This window comes from Euprymna scolopes, chromosome 44 (assembly GCF_053919585.1).
Source record: "Euprymna scolopes isolate OS-2025 chromosome 44, ASM5391958v1, whole genome shotgun sequence".
NCBI classification, from domain to species: domain Eukaryota; kingdom Metazoa; phylum Mollusca; class Cephalopoda; order Sepiida; family Sepiolidae; genus Euprymna; species Euprymna scolopes.
In genome coordinates, this window is record NC_136525.1 from 43534255 (window position 1) to 43548551 (window position 14297).

The following is a 14297-nucleotide window of genomic DNA, read 5'->3' on the forward strand; positions in this document are numbered from 1 at the left end:
CACTATAATAGAAGGCTTCCGTCGGTCATTCTCAGCCTAGTTGTCCTGGCTGTCTGCTTCGTTGAGACCGGATTGCTTGTAGCTTAAGAGAGCAATGCGGAAGCGACAAACGGCTAGTGATAATTCAGTGTTGGGATGATCAATCGGAATCCGAAATCGAAAAAATCGGAACTTTTGGGGGTATCAAAATCGATATCGGAATTGGAAAAATTGTGTCTATTTTCCAATGCCAAAAATGACTTTTAAGTAATCTTATTTCATTGTTTTCTTTCAAACGTAATTTTCCATTGCCGGTACTAATTATAAGATGATAAATATTTATGTATTTTAAACAATAGAAAAACTAAAACCTATAAATCACTTCCCCGAAAAAAAAAAGCGGGTGAAGAATTACTCATATATATCTCTATTATTTAAAAGGAACTTTGTGTTAGTGAGTGTGTATGTGAGTTCGTTTCCTGTTGACACAAAAAAGGCTGGGTCGATTTTTATGAAATTTCATACGCAGGTACTTTATCATTGAGTTTATATTGAAAAATAAAGAGCCCCAAAACTAGTAGAGAATTACTCAAATATATCTCTATTATATAAAACGAACTTTGTGTGAGTTCGTTCCCTATTGATTTTTTGGTTTTATCGAGCTTTTATATCTGGTTGAGATTACTTCATAAATATTAATTCTTTAATATTTATAATATACTTTAGTTTTACCATCTTCGATCATTTTGGTAAATTTAATTGTAATTTATATATATATATATATATATATATATATATATATATATATATATATATATATATATATATACTAGTAAAAGTACCCGTCGTTAACTGGGTTTAAAAACAGCCTACAGAAAATGGACTCTGATTTATGAAAGTATGATAGGTTATGAAAAGGAAGGGTTGTAAAGAGATAGCTTCGAATAAGTTGGGGGTATCAAAACCAAAGCAAAATAAGATGAAAGTAAAAATAAAATAGATAAACCCCATAATTTTATTATACCATACCTGTTCACACTGAAATACTTATCACAATATTCTGTGGATCTATATTAAAAAACCTTGTTAAACTTTGTGACATATTTCCATTCTATGGAGGCCAGGCGCGAACGAACACCCCATAATTTTATTATACCATATTTCTTCAAACTGAAACATAATTATCAAAGTATACTTACGCAGATAGATATGAACAGTCTTTATTAAAGTTTGTGCCTATTTCCATTCCATGGAGGCCAGGCGCGAACGCAGACCCCACAATTTTATTATACTACCCCTATTAAGGTTAATAATACTTTGATAAATATGTTTTATGTACATCTATATCAAAAACACTTGTAATCGTTTTTTTTTTTTAATTTTCTAACTTGTTTATATCCATACTTTGTGGACCAGGCGCGTACGCAGACCCCACAATTTAATGAATCATCATTATGCCAGATAAAACATACCCATTTCTGTGGCTCGATACATCTTCTACCATTTATAATAGTCAACCATATAGGAGCGCATTCGTGACCAGACACACAGACAGACGTTCAACTTTATATTATATTATATATATATATATATATATATATATATATATATATATATATATATATATATGTGTGTATATATATATACATATGTAAGTATATATATATACTATTATATATATTTATATATAAGTATATATATACATATGTAAGTATATATATAGTATTATATATATATATACACTATTATATATACTATTATATATATATACACTATTATATATACTATTATATATATTTATATATAAGTATATATATACATATGTAAGTATATATATATAGTATTATATATATATACACTATTATATATACTATTATATATATATACACTATTATATATACTATTATATATATATATATATATATATATATATATATACAGGGTGACCCAAAAAGAACGAGCCCCAACTCTAATTATTCCGTTTCTTAGTGTTTTGTCCGAATGAAATGAAACTTTGGTCATAACTAGTTTATTATATTCAAAACATCACATCAAAACACTAGGGTCTTTGGCCCTTTTTTCTCCGTTCTACATCATATGTTCTATATATATCCTATTATATATATACTATTATATGTATATCCTATTATATATATATATATACTATTATATACATATCCTATTATATATATATATATACTATTATATATATAAGTATATATAAGTATATATATATGCATATGTAAGTATATATATATATACTATTATATATTTATATATAAGTATATATATAAGCATATATATAAGTATATATATGCATATGTAAGTATATATATATACTATTATATATTTATATATAAGTATATATATAATAGTATATATATAAGTATATATATAAGTATATATATACATATGTAAGTATATATATATACTATTATATATATATATATATATATACTATTATCATGGAAGAGAAAAAGATATTTTTACTCGTGTTTTATTTTTATTTATTTATTATTTATTTTTTAATCTTTTTACATATTGCCACTTGGAATGATTTGGAACCTGTCTAATAGGGGGACGTGGGGAGTTGTGCAGCGAGACGTCTGTTCACATTACATTTAAACTTCTGCATTCGGTGCAGTAATGGAAGGAGGAAACAAGGAGGGAATTCCAAATTCTCGCAGTCCAAGGGAAGAAACTATTAGAGCAGAAGGTTTTCAGACATCTAGGAAACTCAGCAGTGAAGAGATAGGATTTTGTTACTGGTTGGTTTAGTAAAAAAAAAAAAAAAGTAGGTACGTTGAGGCCGGGCACAGTCTATGTAGATTCAGATTTTAAAATCTGGTCAATATTATCTTCCACTGCATAATAGAGACTCACGCGTATTTGTTACAAAAAATCTAGTGTTTCTATTATCTTACGTATCTCGGTTACAAGTGTGCCTGATTTTGATTGAAAAATAACGGAGCAAAATTCAATAAAACTTAATATATAGGTCAATAACCGATAATCAATGAGTGTCTAAATGACAAACAAACTTTTCCCTTTTTTTATAAGTGAAAGAATGAGAAAACAACACCGTAAACTTTGAACGAACAATAAAAAAATACTTACTAAAAAAAATGAGAATTATCAATCTTTGCTGATTTCTCTTTTAAGGTGGCTATGTAAGAATTTCTACATATTTGAAAGTTAATTTCTTTGTTTGAACGAACAAAGAGGTAAAAACAATACATACTAAAAAATGAGAATTATTAATCTTAGCAGGTTTCTCTTTTAAGGTGGCTATTCAAGAATTTCTACAGATTAGAAAGCTAATTTCTTTTTTTGAACGAACAAAATGGTAAAAAAATAATGCTTACTAAAACCTTAGCTGGTTTCTTTTTTAAGGTGTCTATTTAAGAGTTTCTTTATATTAGAAAGCTAACTCCTTTCTTTGAACGATCAAAATGGTGCAAACAATAATACTTACTAAAAATATGAGAATTATTTATCTTAGTGGATTTCTCTTATAAGGTGGTAATTTAAGACTTTCTTTATATTAGAAACTTAATTTCCTCGTTTGAACGAACAAAATGGTAAAAATAATAATGCTTACTAAAAAAGTGAGAATTATTTATCTTAGCTGATTTCTCTTTTAAGGTGGTTATTTAAGGATTTCTACATATGAGAAAGCTAATTTCTTTCTTTCTTTTTTTTTTTTTGAACGAGCAAAAAGTAGAAACAATACATACTAATTAGAAAAACGTGAATTATTTATCTTAGCTGATTTCTCTTTTAAGGTAGCTATTTAAGAATTTTTACACGTTAGAAAGCTAATTTCTTTGTTTGGACGCAAATAGAAATGTGTGATTAGTAAACGAAAATGCAATAGCAGCGATAACAAGAATTGTCCTAACAGTAAAGCCTCCTGTTTTCTTAACTCAAAAAGCTGAAAATCTACGAAGGCGGAAGTGGTTACATTAAAACGAGCAACATTTTGTGTTTCAGAATTTATTTTTTCGATGTAGTCGCCACCATTCAAAATGCTTTTCGGCCAGCGATGAATGACTGTATGTGGGGGTCTGGGGCGAGCTTTGTCATACGAAAGTCGTTTCAAAAGTAAAACCTTCTATAGTAATTGTCTGTATTTTTTTAGATGAGGTGTTTTCATTGATTGAGATTGTCGGACTGACTTCCTCATCTTGGTTTTTATAGTCACAACGTTTCGGTCGTTTTGCCCTCCGGCCTTCATCAGGTGTTTTGTATCGAACTGGGGAACCGTTTGTTAGGAGTCTCGAACCCAACCCTTTATTATTATTACGGGGGTACCATGTACGGATTCCAGCTAGGCTCTGGGACATAGTTGCTGATTCTCTGTTTTGGATGTTACTTTTCACTGCCTTCGTTCAGGATTGAGATCAGCACCTTTGGGTAACTGTAAACTTTGATACAACGTCTAGGACCACTCGGCTATATGTCACTAGGACAATTCTTAGTTGTTTTTTGTTAATGTTAAACCTATGTTGTTATTCAAGGTTTTCTCTCTCTATCAGAGGTGTCCAAATTGCATTCAGCTCTATGCTTGGTTTGCTCAGTAGGTTGTTATGTCCGAGCATGTGAGCTGTTTCTTTAAATTTTCTCACTTTCCAGTGGGTCTCTCTGTTTATTATTTTTACTTCATCCCATAGGGGGCGATGGTCCTCCCTCTCCATCCAGACATGGTTGGCTATACCCGATTTTTCAGTCTCCCCTTTAGTTACCGCTTTTCGGTGTTCTTCCACCCTTACTTTAAGGGGGCGGCATGTTTCACCCTTGTAAATCTTTCTGCAACTGCATGGGATGGAGTATATGCAGTTTTTGGTCATGTTCTCCTGAGTGTTGACTCGCTCTTGAATACCGTCCTGATGTTGTAGGGGGCACATATTTTCTGAATCTTTTCGGAGATTCCTCGTATGTATGGTAGGCAGACCATTGGAGGTTTTTGGGTTTCATTCTCCTCTCTTATACTATTAACACGTCTGGTGGATAGTATGCTATCGGGGTAGTTGTTACGACGGAGGGTATTCTTCAACCCGACCATTTCTTGGTGGTATGTACTGGTGTCGCTACTTATTGTCTCTGCTCGATGTTGTAAGCAGCGTGCGATTCCATGTTTGATACTGTATGGGTGATGGGAGTTGAAGTTAAGGTATTGTCCGGTGAAGGTAGGCTTGCGATATACGGATGTCTTAAACCCATGCTCTGTGCGTGATATGAGTATATCAAGGAAGGCCAGTTGGTTATCTTTTTCTTTCTCCATTGTGAACTGTATCGATGGTCTTATTAAGTTCACATGGTCTAAGAGAGCCTGGATGTCTTCCTGATGGGGCCAGAGTATGAAGGTGTCATCAACGTATCTTAGCCACATTGTGGGCTTTAAGGGGGCTGAACCTAAGGCCATGTCTTCGAAGTATTCCATGTATATGTTCGCCATCACTGGTGATAATGGCGAGCCCATAGCTAGCCCCTCCTCTTGTCGAAACGTTGTGACGATAATAACCAAGATGAGGAAGTCAGTCCGACAATCTCAATCAATAAAACCTTCTATTTTTAACAAAAAAGTTGAAAAGCTACGAAGAAGGATGTGGTGCCAGCTAACAGCTACGTTCGTTGGAAAAGCCAAACAAAACAAAACAACCCCCACCCAAAAAAAAAACATTTTTCACTATTCACGAATAACATTCAATGTGAATACACCTGAAGGTGGTCGGAGGTTACATCGGCCGAACCGTTGTGGAAAAAAAAACCCCAAAAAAAAACAACCAAGATGAGAATAATAGTCCAAATAATTAAAAAAAAATCTTTCTGATTTTTGATTCGGTCCTGAAATTGATTATTTGTTCCCGAAACATTTTTTTGAATTAAAGTAAAACTAGCAGGACTCGTGGAAATTCCACAGGGGCCTCATTCATATGTAATATATTGATGTTGGTATTCTGTAGATGTTCAGTGTAAATGGAGACGGTCTGATATTATTGTAGCTCTTTTGTTAAAACTGCAAAAGTATTTATCTAAGTTAGCAGGGACACCCGGAATAGCCAGGTTGTAAAATACGCTTAAATATGATATTTTAATTCATGTAGATTTTGTATATATTATTATAGAGTTAATGTTCTATCGATTTTTATATATTATAAAGCTGCGATTTCAAAAATGAAGAAAATATCTATATGATGGGAGTTCATCAGCTTAAATCGAAACTGAATCCCAAACTTTATATATATATATATATATATATATATATATATGAAATAAAATGGAGGTGGAAGGACCTGGATACTCAACGTTTCGCCCGATTTATGCGGGCTTCTTCAAGAGGGATGGTCATTGAAGAAGCCCGCATAAATCGGGCGAAACGTTGAGTATCCAGGTCCTTCCACCTCCATTTTATTTCATATCGTCGGATTTAATCCAGCTCAACAATCATATATATATATATATATATATATATATATATATATATATATATATATATATATATATATAAGTTTAGTTCCTTCAGCTATAATCGAAACCGCAACCAAAATTTATGAATAATAGCCAGGTTATAAAATACGCTTAAATATGATATTTCAATTCATGCAGATTTCGTATATATTATTATAGAGTTAATGTTCAATCGATTTTTATATATTATAAAGTTGCGATTTCAATATATATATATATATATATATATATATATATATATATATATATATATATATATATATATATATATATATATATATATATATTGGGTCCATTAGCTTGAATCGAAACCGAAATAAAAACTTATGAATATATAAATGCATATCTATAATATAAAGCTGAACGTGTGTGTGTGTGTGTGTGTGTGGCCATGAATAGGCTCCTATATGGTTGACTATTTTAAAAAAAACTGATTACATATAATGATAGAAGTTGTATCGAAGATCAGGAATGGGTATGTTTAATCTGGCAGAACGGTGGTTCATTAAAATTGTGGGGTCTGCGTTCGCGCCTGGCCCACAAATTATGGAAATAAAAAATGAAAAAAAAAAAAGTTTACAAATATTTTTGATATAAATGTACATACGAATTATGTTTCAACTTAAATAGGGATGGTATAATAAAATTGTGGGGCTGCGTTCGCGCCTGTACTCCATGGAAATATGGCACAAACTTTAACAAAGACTTTTCATATCTATCTGCGTAAGTATACTTTGATAATTATGTTTCAGTTCGAAGAAATATGGTATAATAAAATTATGTGGTGTCCGTTCGCGCCTGACCTCCATAGAATGTAAATATGTCACAAAGTTTAACAAGGTTTTTTAAAAGGGGTGAGGGTCCACAATAACACCTTAACTTTAATCTTAATTCACGTTAGCTTTTATTTATTTTTTTGAGTTGAATCATATTGTGCCGAATAAATTCACTTCATAAATTCACGTTCTTATTAAAGTAAAAGCAAAAAAAAAAAAAAAAAAAAAAAAACGTCGGAACTTTAGACAATTCTCGACACAAATTTTGCATAACTCTGTTGTTTTCCTTCGCCACTTGCACGTGGCACTCTTTCGAAAATAGATAAATAGATAAATAATAAAAAATAAGAACGTTACTTGTTATCGTGTCAAAAGGACAAAATCCTGCTCACGTGATTACGTGTCTTTTTAAAAACATTTACATAACCTTTTTATTTTTATTTATATATCTGTTTAAGCTTTTTTTGTCAGTGTACTAGAAGGAATTCAGTTGATTACAACCCTTTCTGCGTGTTTTTTACATTACAATAGTACAACCCTGAATCCGACGGCACAATACTACACCGCTCAATACTGTAAAACTGAAACGAAGCTGTTCTGCTTGAAAAGGGCGTCATTTTCTTCTTATTAATATTTATATAGATTCTTTGCTTTAAAAAACTAAAATAATTACGTGTTTACTTTCTTAATATCCCATTTTGCTGTTTCGGATTATTTTACTAAAGTAAGTAATTCTTCATTATTTTTCAAGACTGGAAAATAATAGTCTCCCTTGCTATGATTCGAATTCCCCTGTTTGTTATTATTATTATTATTATTATTATTATTATTATTATTATTATTATTATTAGCAAAACTCAATTTTCGCTAATTGTTTTCGAAAACTGTTTTCATTAATAATCGATTTTTCTACGTTATCGGTTTTTGTAATTTTTGGATATGTTCATTACTGCGACATAACAGTTACGTAGAGGCTATTAGTTTTGCTTGAAATTCAATATTTCGATTTTCGAATTTCGCTCTAATTACGAAAAAGCACCGATTTTTTTGGTTTATCTATTTATTTATTTATTTTACAAGGGAATCACCGCTGATCAAGGCCCGAAGGCCACTCGAGGATAGCAGCTAATGAATGTAAGGTGGTAGTGTAGTAATTGTTAATGGTGTAAGTTAGGTGGAATTTGATTATTTAAGGGGACGGTTCAACAAGAACTTGTTTACATTGGACTTGAAAGCTTCCATAATGTCGGCCAGGAAGCAGGCCAGTGGAACAGTGTTTCACAGGCGAGCAGTTCTAGGAAAGAATCTTTGTTCATGGAATATGCGTTTAGATTTAGGTACAGATAGGGAATAGGGGAAATTGTTGATAGTGGTTGTAGCCAGTCGATTGTATTTGGGAGGGGGTTTACTATACACATAGATTCGAAAAAGTTGTCAAAAAACAAATATATAACAAATAAATGTTATCAAAGGTAAGATAAATTACTTTTCTACCTAACTGGATAATTTTTTAGTGTTTTATTTAATGTAAAATATTTATTCAACTCGAAAAACACAGTGTTTACCGATGTATTGGAAAATTAAAAATGGCACCGAACTCTCTGTTGTTTGGGAAAATGATTTAAAAATAAGAAAATCTCTATAAATATATGTTACTGTGCAATAGGTTGACATATATTCGGTGGGGTTTTAACAGTATTTTGTATAGTTTTTTTTTATTTTTGACTGATTTTTCCAAATTGACCGAGTTCAACAGAGAGTTCGGCGCCATTTTTAATTTTCCAATACATCGGTAAACACTTTGTTTTTCGAGTGGAATGAACGTTACATTAAATAAAAAAAAAACTAAAAAACTATCCAGTTAGATAGAAAAGTAACTTATCTTGTGTTATATTAAATAAAAACACTAAAAACTTATCCATTTAGGTAGAAAAGTAACTTATTTTGCCTTCGATAACATTTGTTATATATTTGGTTTTTGCCAACCTTTCGAATCTATGCGCATAGTAATACAGCATTCGTTTTTTTTTTTGGTTTTTTTTTTGTGAAAGTCTAACAAGAGGATGTGATCATAGATTGCAGTTCAGACGAGCCATCCATCCAGCGCGCCGTAGCCGAGATTGAACTCACGACACGAGTTTGTAGTGTACTTCAAATCTTGTCGGTAGCTAAATACTTGATGCTTCGCCAGGGCTATCAAGAGTGTTTTTTGTTTTTTTTAATCACTAGATGGGGTGCTTGCCATGGCTTAAGAGAGTCCCATCTACCCTCGAGAGAAGGATAGACCGCGTCAGTTTCTCAACCAGGTATTTTACCTCGCGGTACATACAGCGCCTCGTCTTCCCAAATGGTCACCCATCTGGTACTGGCTAGGCTCAACGTTGCTTAACTTCGGTGATATGGCGAGAACCGGTGTGTCAACGTGATCGTGCCGTACAAGACGAACTAAGGTAGGCTCGCTACGTCTTTTTTCTGGGAAATCGGTTGCAGGGAAGAGAAAAGGATATCACCTACCTACCTTTCGAAGCCGGTTTTAAACTATGTCAATTTTTTGTTAATATAAGGGGGAATTCTGGAAAAGGACCCCTTTAAAAAAAGAAAGGGAAATAAACTTACCGAACCAGATCCTTCGTATACGCCGCGAGGGGTGAGGAATATCCCTGAGCCGATTATTGTTCCTACGATGATGCCGATGCTGGTGAAAAGTCCGATATTTTTCTTTAGTTCCACCGTTTCGTCGTCCCCCTTTTTGACGGGATCCGCGTTTTTAATGCTCCCGTTGGCGGGTACGTCCGTGGGCTCATTATGTAGGGACGTCGTGGAGCGATGATGGACTCCGTTATTCAACGCTGCGTTGTTGGCCGTACCGTTTCTAGCAGACATATTTGTTTCGTTGTACGGATTCTTCTGTCACGGGTTGCTGTTATTGTTATTATTAATGTTATTATTATTTTATTTTATTATTCAACTCTTATTTTTTTCTACTTTCTCTTTTTCTTTGTTTCAAAATTACGTCAAAAATTGTTTTTTTTTTTGTTTTTTTTAATGTCTGAAATTAAAGTCCGACATTTAAAACTGGCGTCATTGATAATTTGAAACCAAAACCCTCATTTGTTCGTTTAAAATATAAATGACTAAGAATCGAAAAAGATGTCTTTAACTAAGTAATAATATTTTAAAAGTTAAGAAATCTTTCTACTTTTGGGAAAATAGATATATTTTTACCCTTTCTGTTTAAATTATTTAATAAAAATGATAAATATCGTCTGCTTTCGCGCAAATAAAATAGTACTTTTTTTTCTGTTTGTAAAGAAAATGTGTAAGCTGTTAAAAATATACAGTTAAATGTGCCGCTAAAATATTGCATTAAAAATATGCCATGAAACATGTATCGTTAAAATATTCCGTTAAAATATATATTTAAAATATCACGTTAAAATATACCATTAAAATATGCTGTTAAAACATACTATTAAAATATGACGTAAAAATGCGGTGAAAATATACCATGAAAAACTTACTATTAAAAATATGCCGGTTTTAAAATGTATTTTTTTTTATTTAATTTTCATTTTAATTTAATTAATTTGAAAAATACATTAAGATAAAGTTATATAATTTTTTTTAATGCTTTAAAAAAAATTTATTTTAACATACATTATTTGAAAGGTAGAAGCAGATGCCAATATTAAACCCTTCTTAAAATAGATTTTTTTCTTCGATTATTTTAGCGTCCTGTTTACTTGCCTCCTCATGAGGGCAGTAAAACGCAAGGTCGTTTTTTTTTTTTAATGCGGAGAAAGAATAAATAATTAAAAAAAAAAAAACAGCTTCCCAAAAAGGAACGCACTATAATAGGATAATAACAATAATAATAATAATAATAATAATAATAATAATAATAATAATAATAATGTCCTAATCTAGAAAGATTAGTTTTTTTTTTTTTTTTTTTTTTTTTTTTAGTTTATGCGATACGTTACAATAACAATGTATATATAAATCCTTGTGAAATAGGGAAATTGTCAGTGGAGTGTCGTCTGCTGCTGCCTAGCGTTCTTTCGTTATTTTTATTTTATTATCTTTTTTTTTCTTCTGTTTTTTCTTTTTCAGGACGCGTTAAGATGAAAATATAGTCCTTTTTTTATTTTTTTAATTTTCGCAGAGTAGTGTGTAGCTTTTTAAAAAGAGCTTTCGGTCTTTTTCGTTTCTTCTCGTACACCTCCAAGGAGAAGCGACTACCGCCAACAATCTCAAAAGGCTGCTTCGTTGTGCGCAAGGTTTTCATTTCCATTGAGAAGAAGCCATGTGCCATAGCAAAGGGGCGGGACGTCTCTGATTATGCTCGGACCAATCGTGATGCTCGTGGGGCGGTCGGCAATATTAGCAGGAGAAGTTCAGAATAAAAAAAAAATAGTTGAAAAGGAGTCCCGACGATAAAGACCGCTGGATCAGGGTCAGTCAGGAGAGAGGTGAAGGCGAGGGTAGATTGGGTGTACCACGGTCTCACGTGTTGTCGGGAGGCTTGTACTTAGCCCCAGGGACATTTTACGTATTTGTATTAGTAAGCTCCTTTTCAATTGTTTTCAATCTCTTTTCGTATAATAATATATTGTGTGAACATATATATGAACACGCGCGTGCACACACAGTAATTGTGTGTGTGTGTGTGTGTGTGTGTGTGTTAGTGTGTGTGTGTGTTAGTGTGCAATTTATCTGTTGAATCCGTTACAGATACTTTTAAAAAGAAAGCACTGTAGTGTACCGACCTAAGTGCTTATTGAAAATAGTTTTCGCTTACCAATGTGAGACACCAGGTGGAGTGCGACACACACAAACACTCACACACACATATATATTACACGCACGCACGCACGCACGCACACACAGACACACACACACGCAGATATGTATGTGTGTATATAAATACGTGTGTATATATATATATATATGTGAGTATATATATATATGTGTGTGAGTATATATATATATATATGTGAGTATATATATATATATGTGTGTGTATATATATATATATGTGTAAGACTATATATATATATATGCGTGTGTATATATGTGTGTGTGTAAATAATTAAATATATATATATATATATATATATATATATATATATATACATACATACATACATACATACATACATATTATTGTTGTTTTAACAAAATCCAGACAAAGATTGGATTGATAGCAACAAGTAGTATATTTTCATTGTTCGTTACAAATGTTTCGAGACCATTTGGACAATTTCAAACCTTATATCGTTTGAAAATATTCACAAGAACGGCTTCTCTTCAGGCGTTGAGAAAAAACACTTTTTTAATGAACCAGACCTGGTGTGTATATATATATATATATATATATATATATATATATATATATATATATATGATGAAAATAATGGAAATAGTATTCCGACAAAATAGAGAAAATAAAAAGGAACAAACCGTATTATGTGTTCATCAACGTTTCGTCTTTATTTCGAGACTTCCTCTGGATGAATATAGTTATATATATATATATATATATATATATATATATATATATATATATATATATAGATATACATACATATTATTGTTGTTTTAACAAAATCCAGACAAAGCTGTATATAAGCTCAATGTCTCCTATGTGGTTGATTATTTAAAAAAAAAACTGATTACATATAATGATAGAAGATGTATCGAGACACAGGAATGGGTATGTTTGATCTGGCAGAACGGTGGTTCATTAAAATTATGGGGTCTACGTTCGCGCCTGGTCCACAAAGTATGGAATTAAAAAATTAAAAAAAAGAACGTTTACAAGTGTTTTTGATATAGATGTACATCAGAATACTTTGATAAGTATGTTTTAACATAAATAGGGATGGTACAATAAAATTGTGGGGTCTGCGTTCGCGCCTCGCCTCCATAGAACGGAAATAGGCACAAACTTTAATAAAAACTTTTCGTATCTATCTGCGTAAATATACTTTGATAATTATGTTTCAGTTTGAAGAAATATGGTATAATAAAATTATGGGGTGTTCGTTCGCATCTGACCTCCATAGAATGGAAATATGTCACAAAGTTTAACAAGGTTTTTTAATATAGATCCACAGAATATTGTGATAAGTATTTCAGTGTGAACAGGTATGATATAATAAATTATGGGGTTTATCTATTTTATTTTTACTTTCATCTTATTTTGCTTTGGTTTGATACCCCCAAATTCGAAACTATCTCTTTACAACCCTTCCTTTTCATAACCTATCATACTTTCATAAATCAGAGTCCATTTTCTGTAGGCTGTTTTTGAACCCAGTCAACGACAGGTACTTTTGCTAGTATAATATATATACATACATATATGCCTATATATATATATATATATATATATATATATATAAACACATGTATACCTTATATGAAAAGAACTTTGTGTGTATGTGTGTGTGCGTGAGAGAGGGAGAGAGAGAGAGAGAGAGAGAGAGAAAAGAGTTCCCTATGTAAACAGTGGATTATCTATTATTATTGGCACATGTGTTCGACCGACCTTAACACTGTTACAGGACATTTAAACATTATTCAATCTCAACTTCCAACCCATGAGGACATCCCAGGTGTTACCTGCACTAGGTGTATCAGAATTTTTGTAGGAATTTTTGACACCCCTAACAAGAAACCGCGAATAAAATATTAAAAAAAAATAGTAATTTCTCTTTTAAAAGTGGGTTGTTTATTTTCTTTATGGATTATACTTCCAAAATAAACTATTAAAGTTGTATAAAAAGTAATAGAAATATTTTTTTATTATTTAAAAAAAAAAAAACTAATGAAATTAATTGAATTTTACGAGTTCAGTATTTTTCAATTTTTAAACTTTAAAAATCTATCAAACTTTTTCTATTGATTATAGTTTTACGATATTTTCAGGGTCAATGTGAAATTTTATGCTCTTTCCACTAAACCGAATATAATATTTTGGACAAATGTTTTTTTTTTATTCACGCCCCCCCATTTTGAAATGTCTATTAAAAAGTAAATAATTAATTTACTCACAAAAATTTTATA

General features: G+C 31.4%; 1 protein-coding gene across 1 annotated transcript in view; it reads right to left on the reverse strand.

Moving 5' to 3' along the window:
• Positions 1-10330, reverse strand: part of LOC145268822 (Y+L amino acid transporter 2-like) — a 167713-nt gene extending 157383 nt beyond the window's left edge. The window contains exon 1 of the mRNA XM_080124463.1: positions 9843-10330. Coding sequence (XP_079980589.1) covers positions 9843-10109 — 267 coding nt within the window. The 5' untranslated portion in view covers positions 10110-10330. The remainder of the gene's footprint in view (positions 1-9842) is intronic.
• Positions 10331-14297: the final 3967 nt, after the last annotated feature.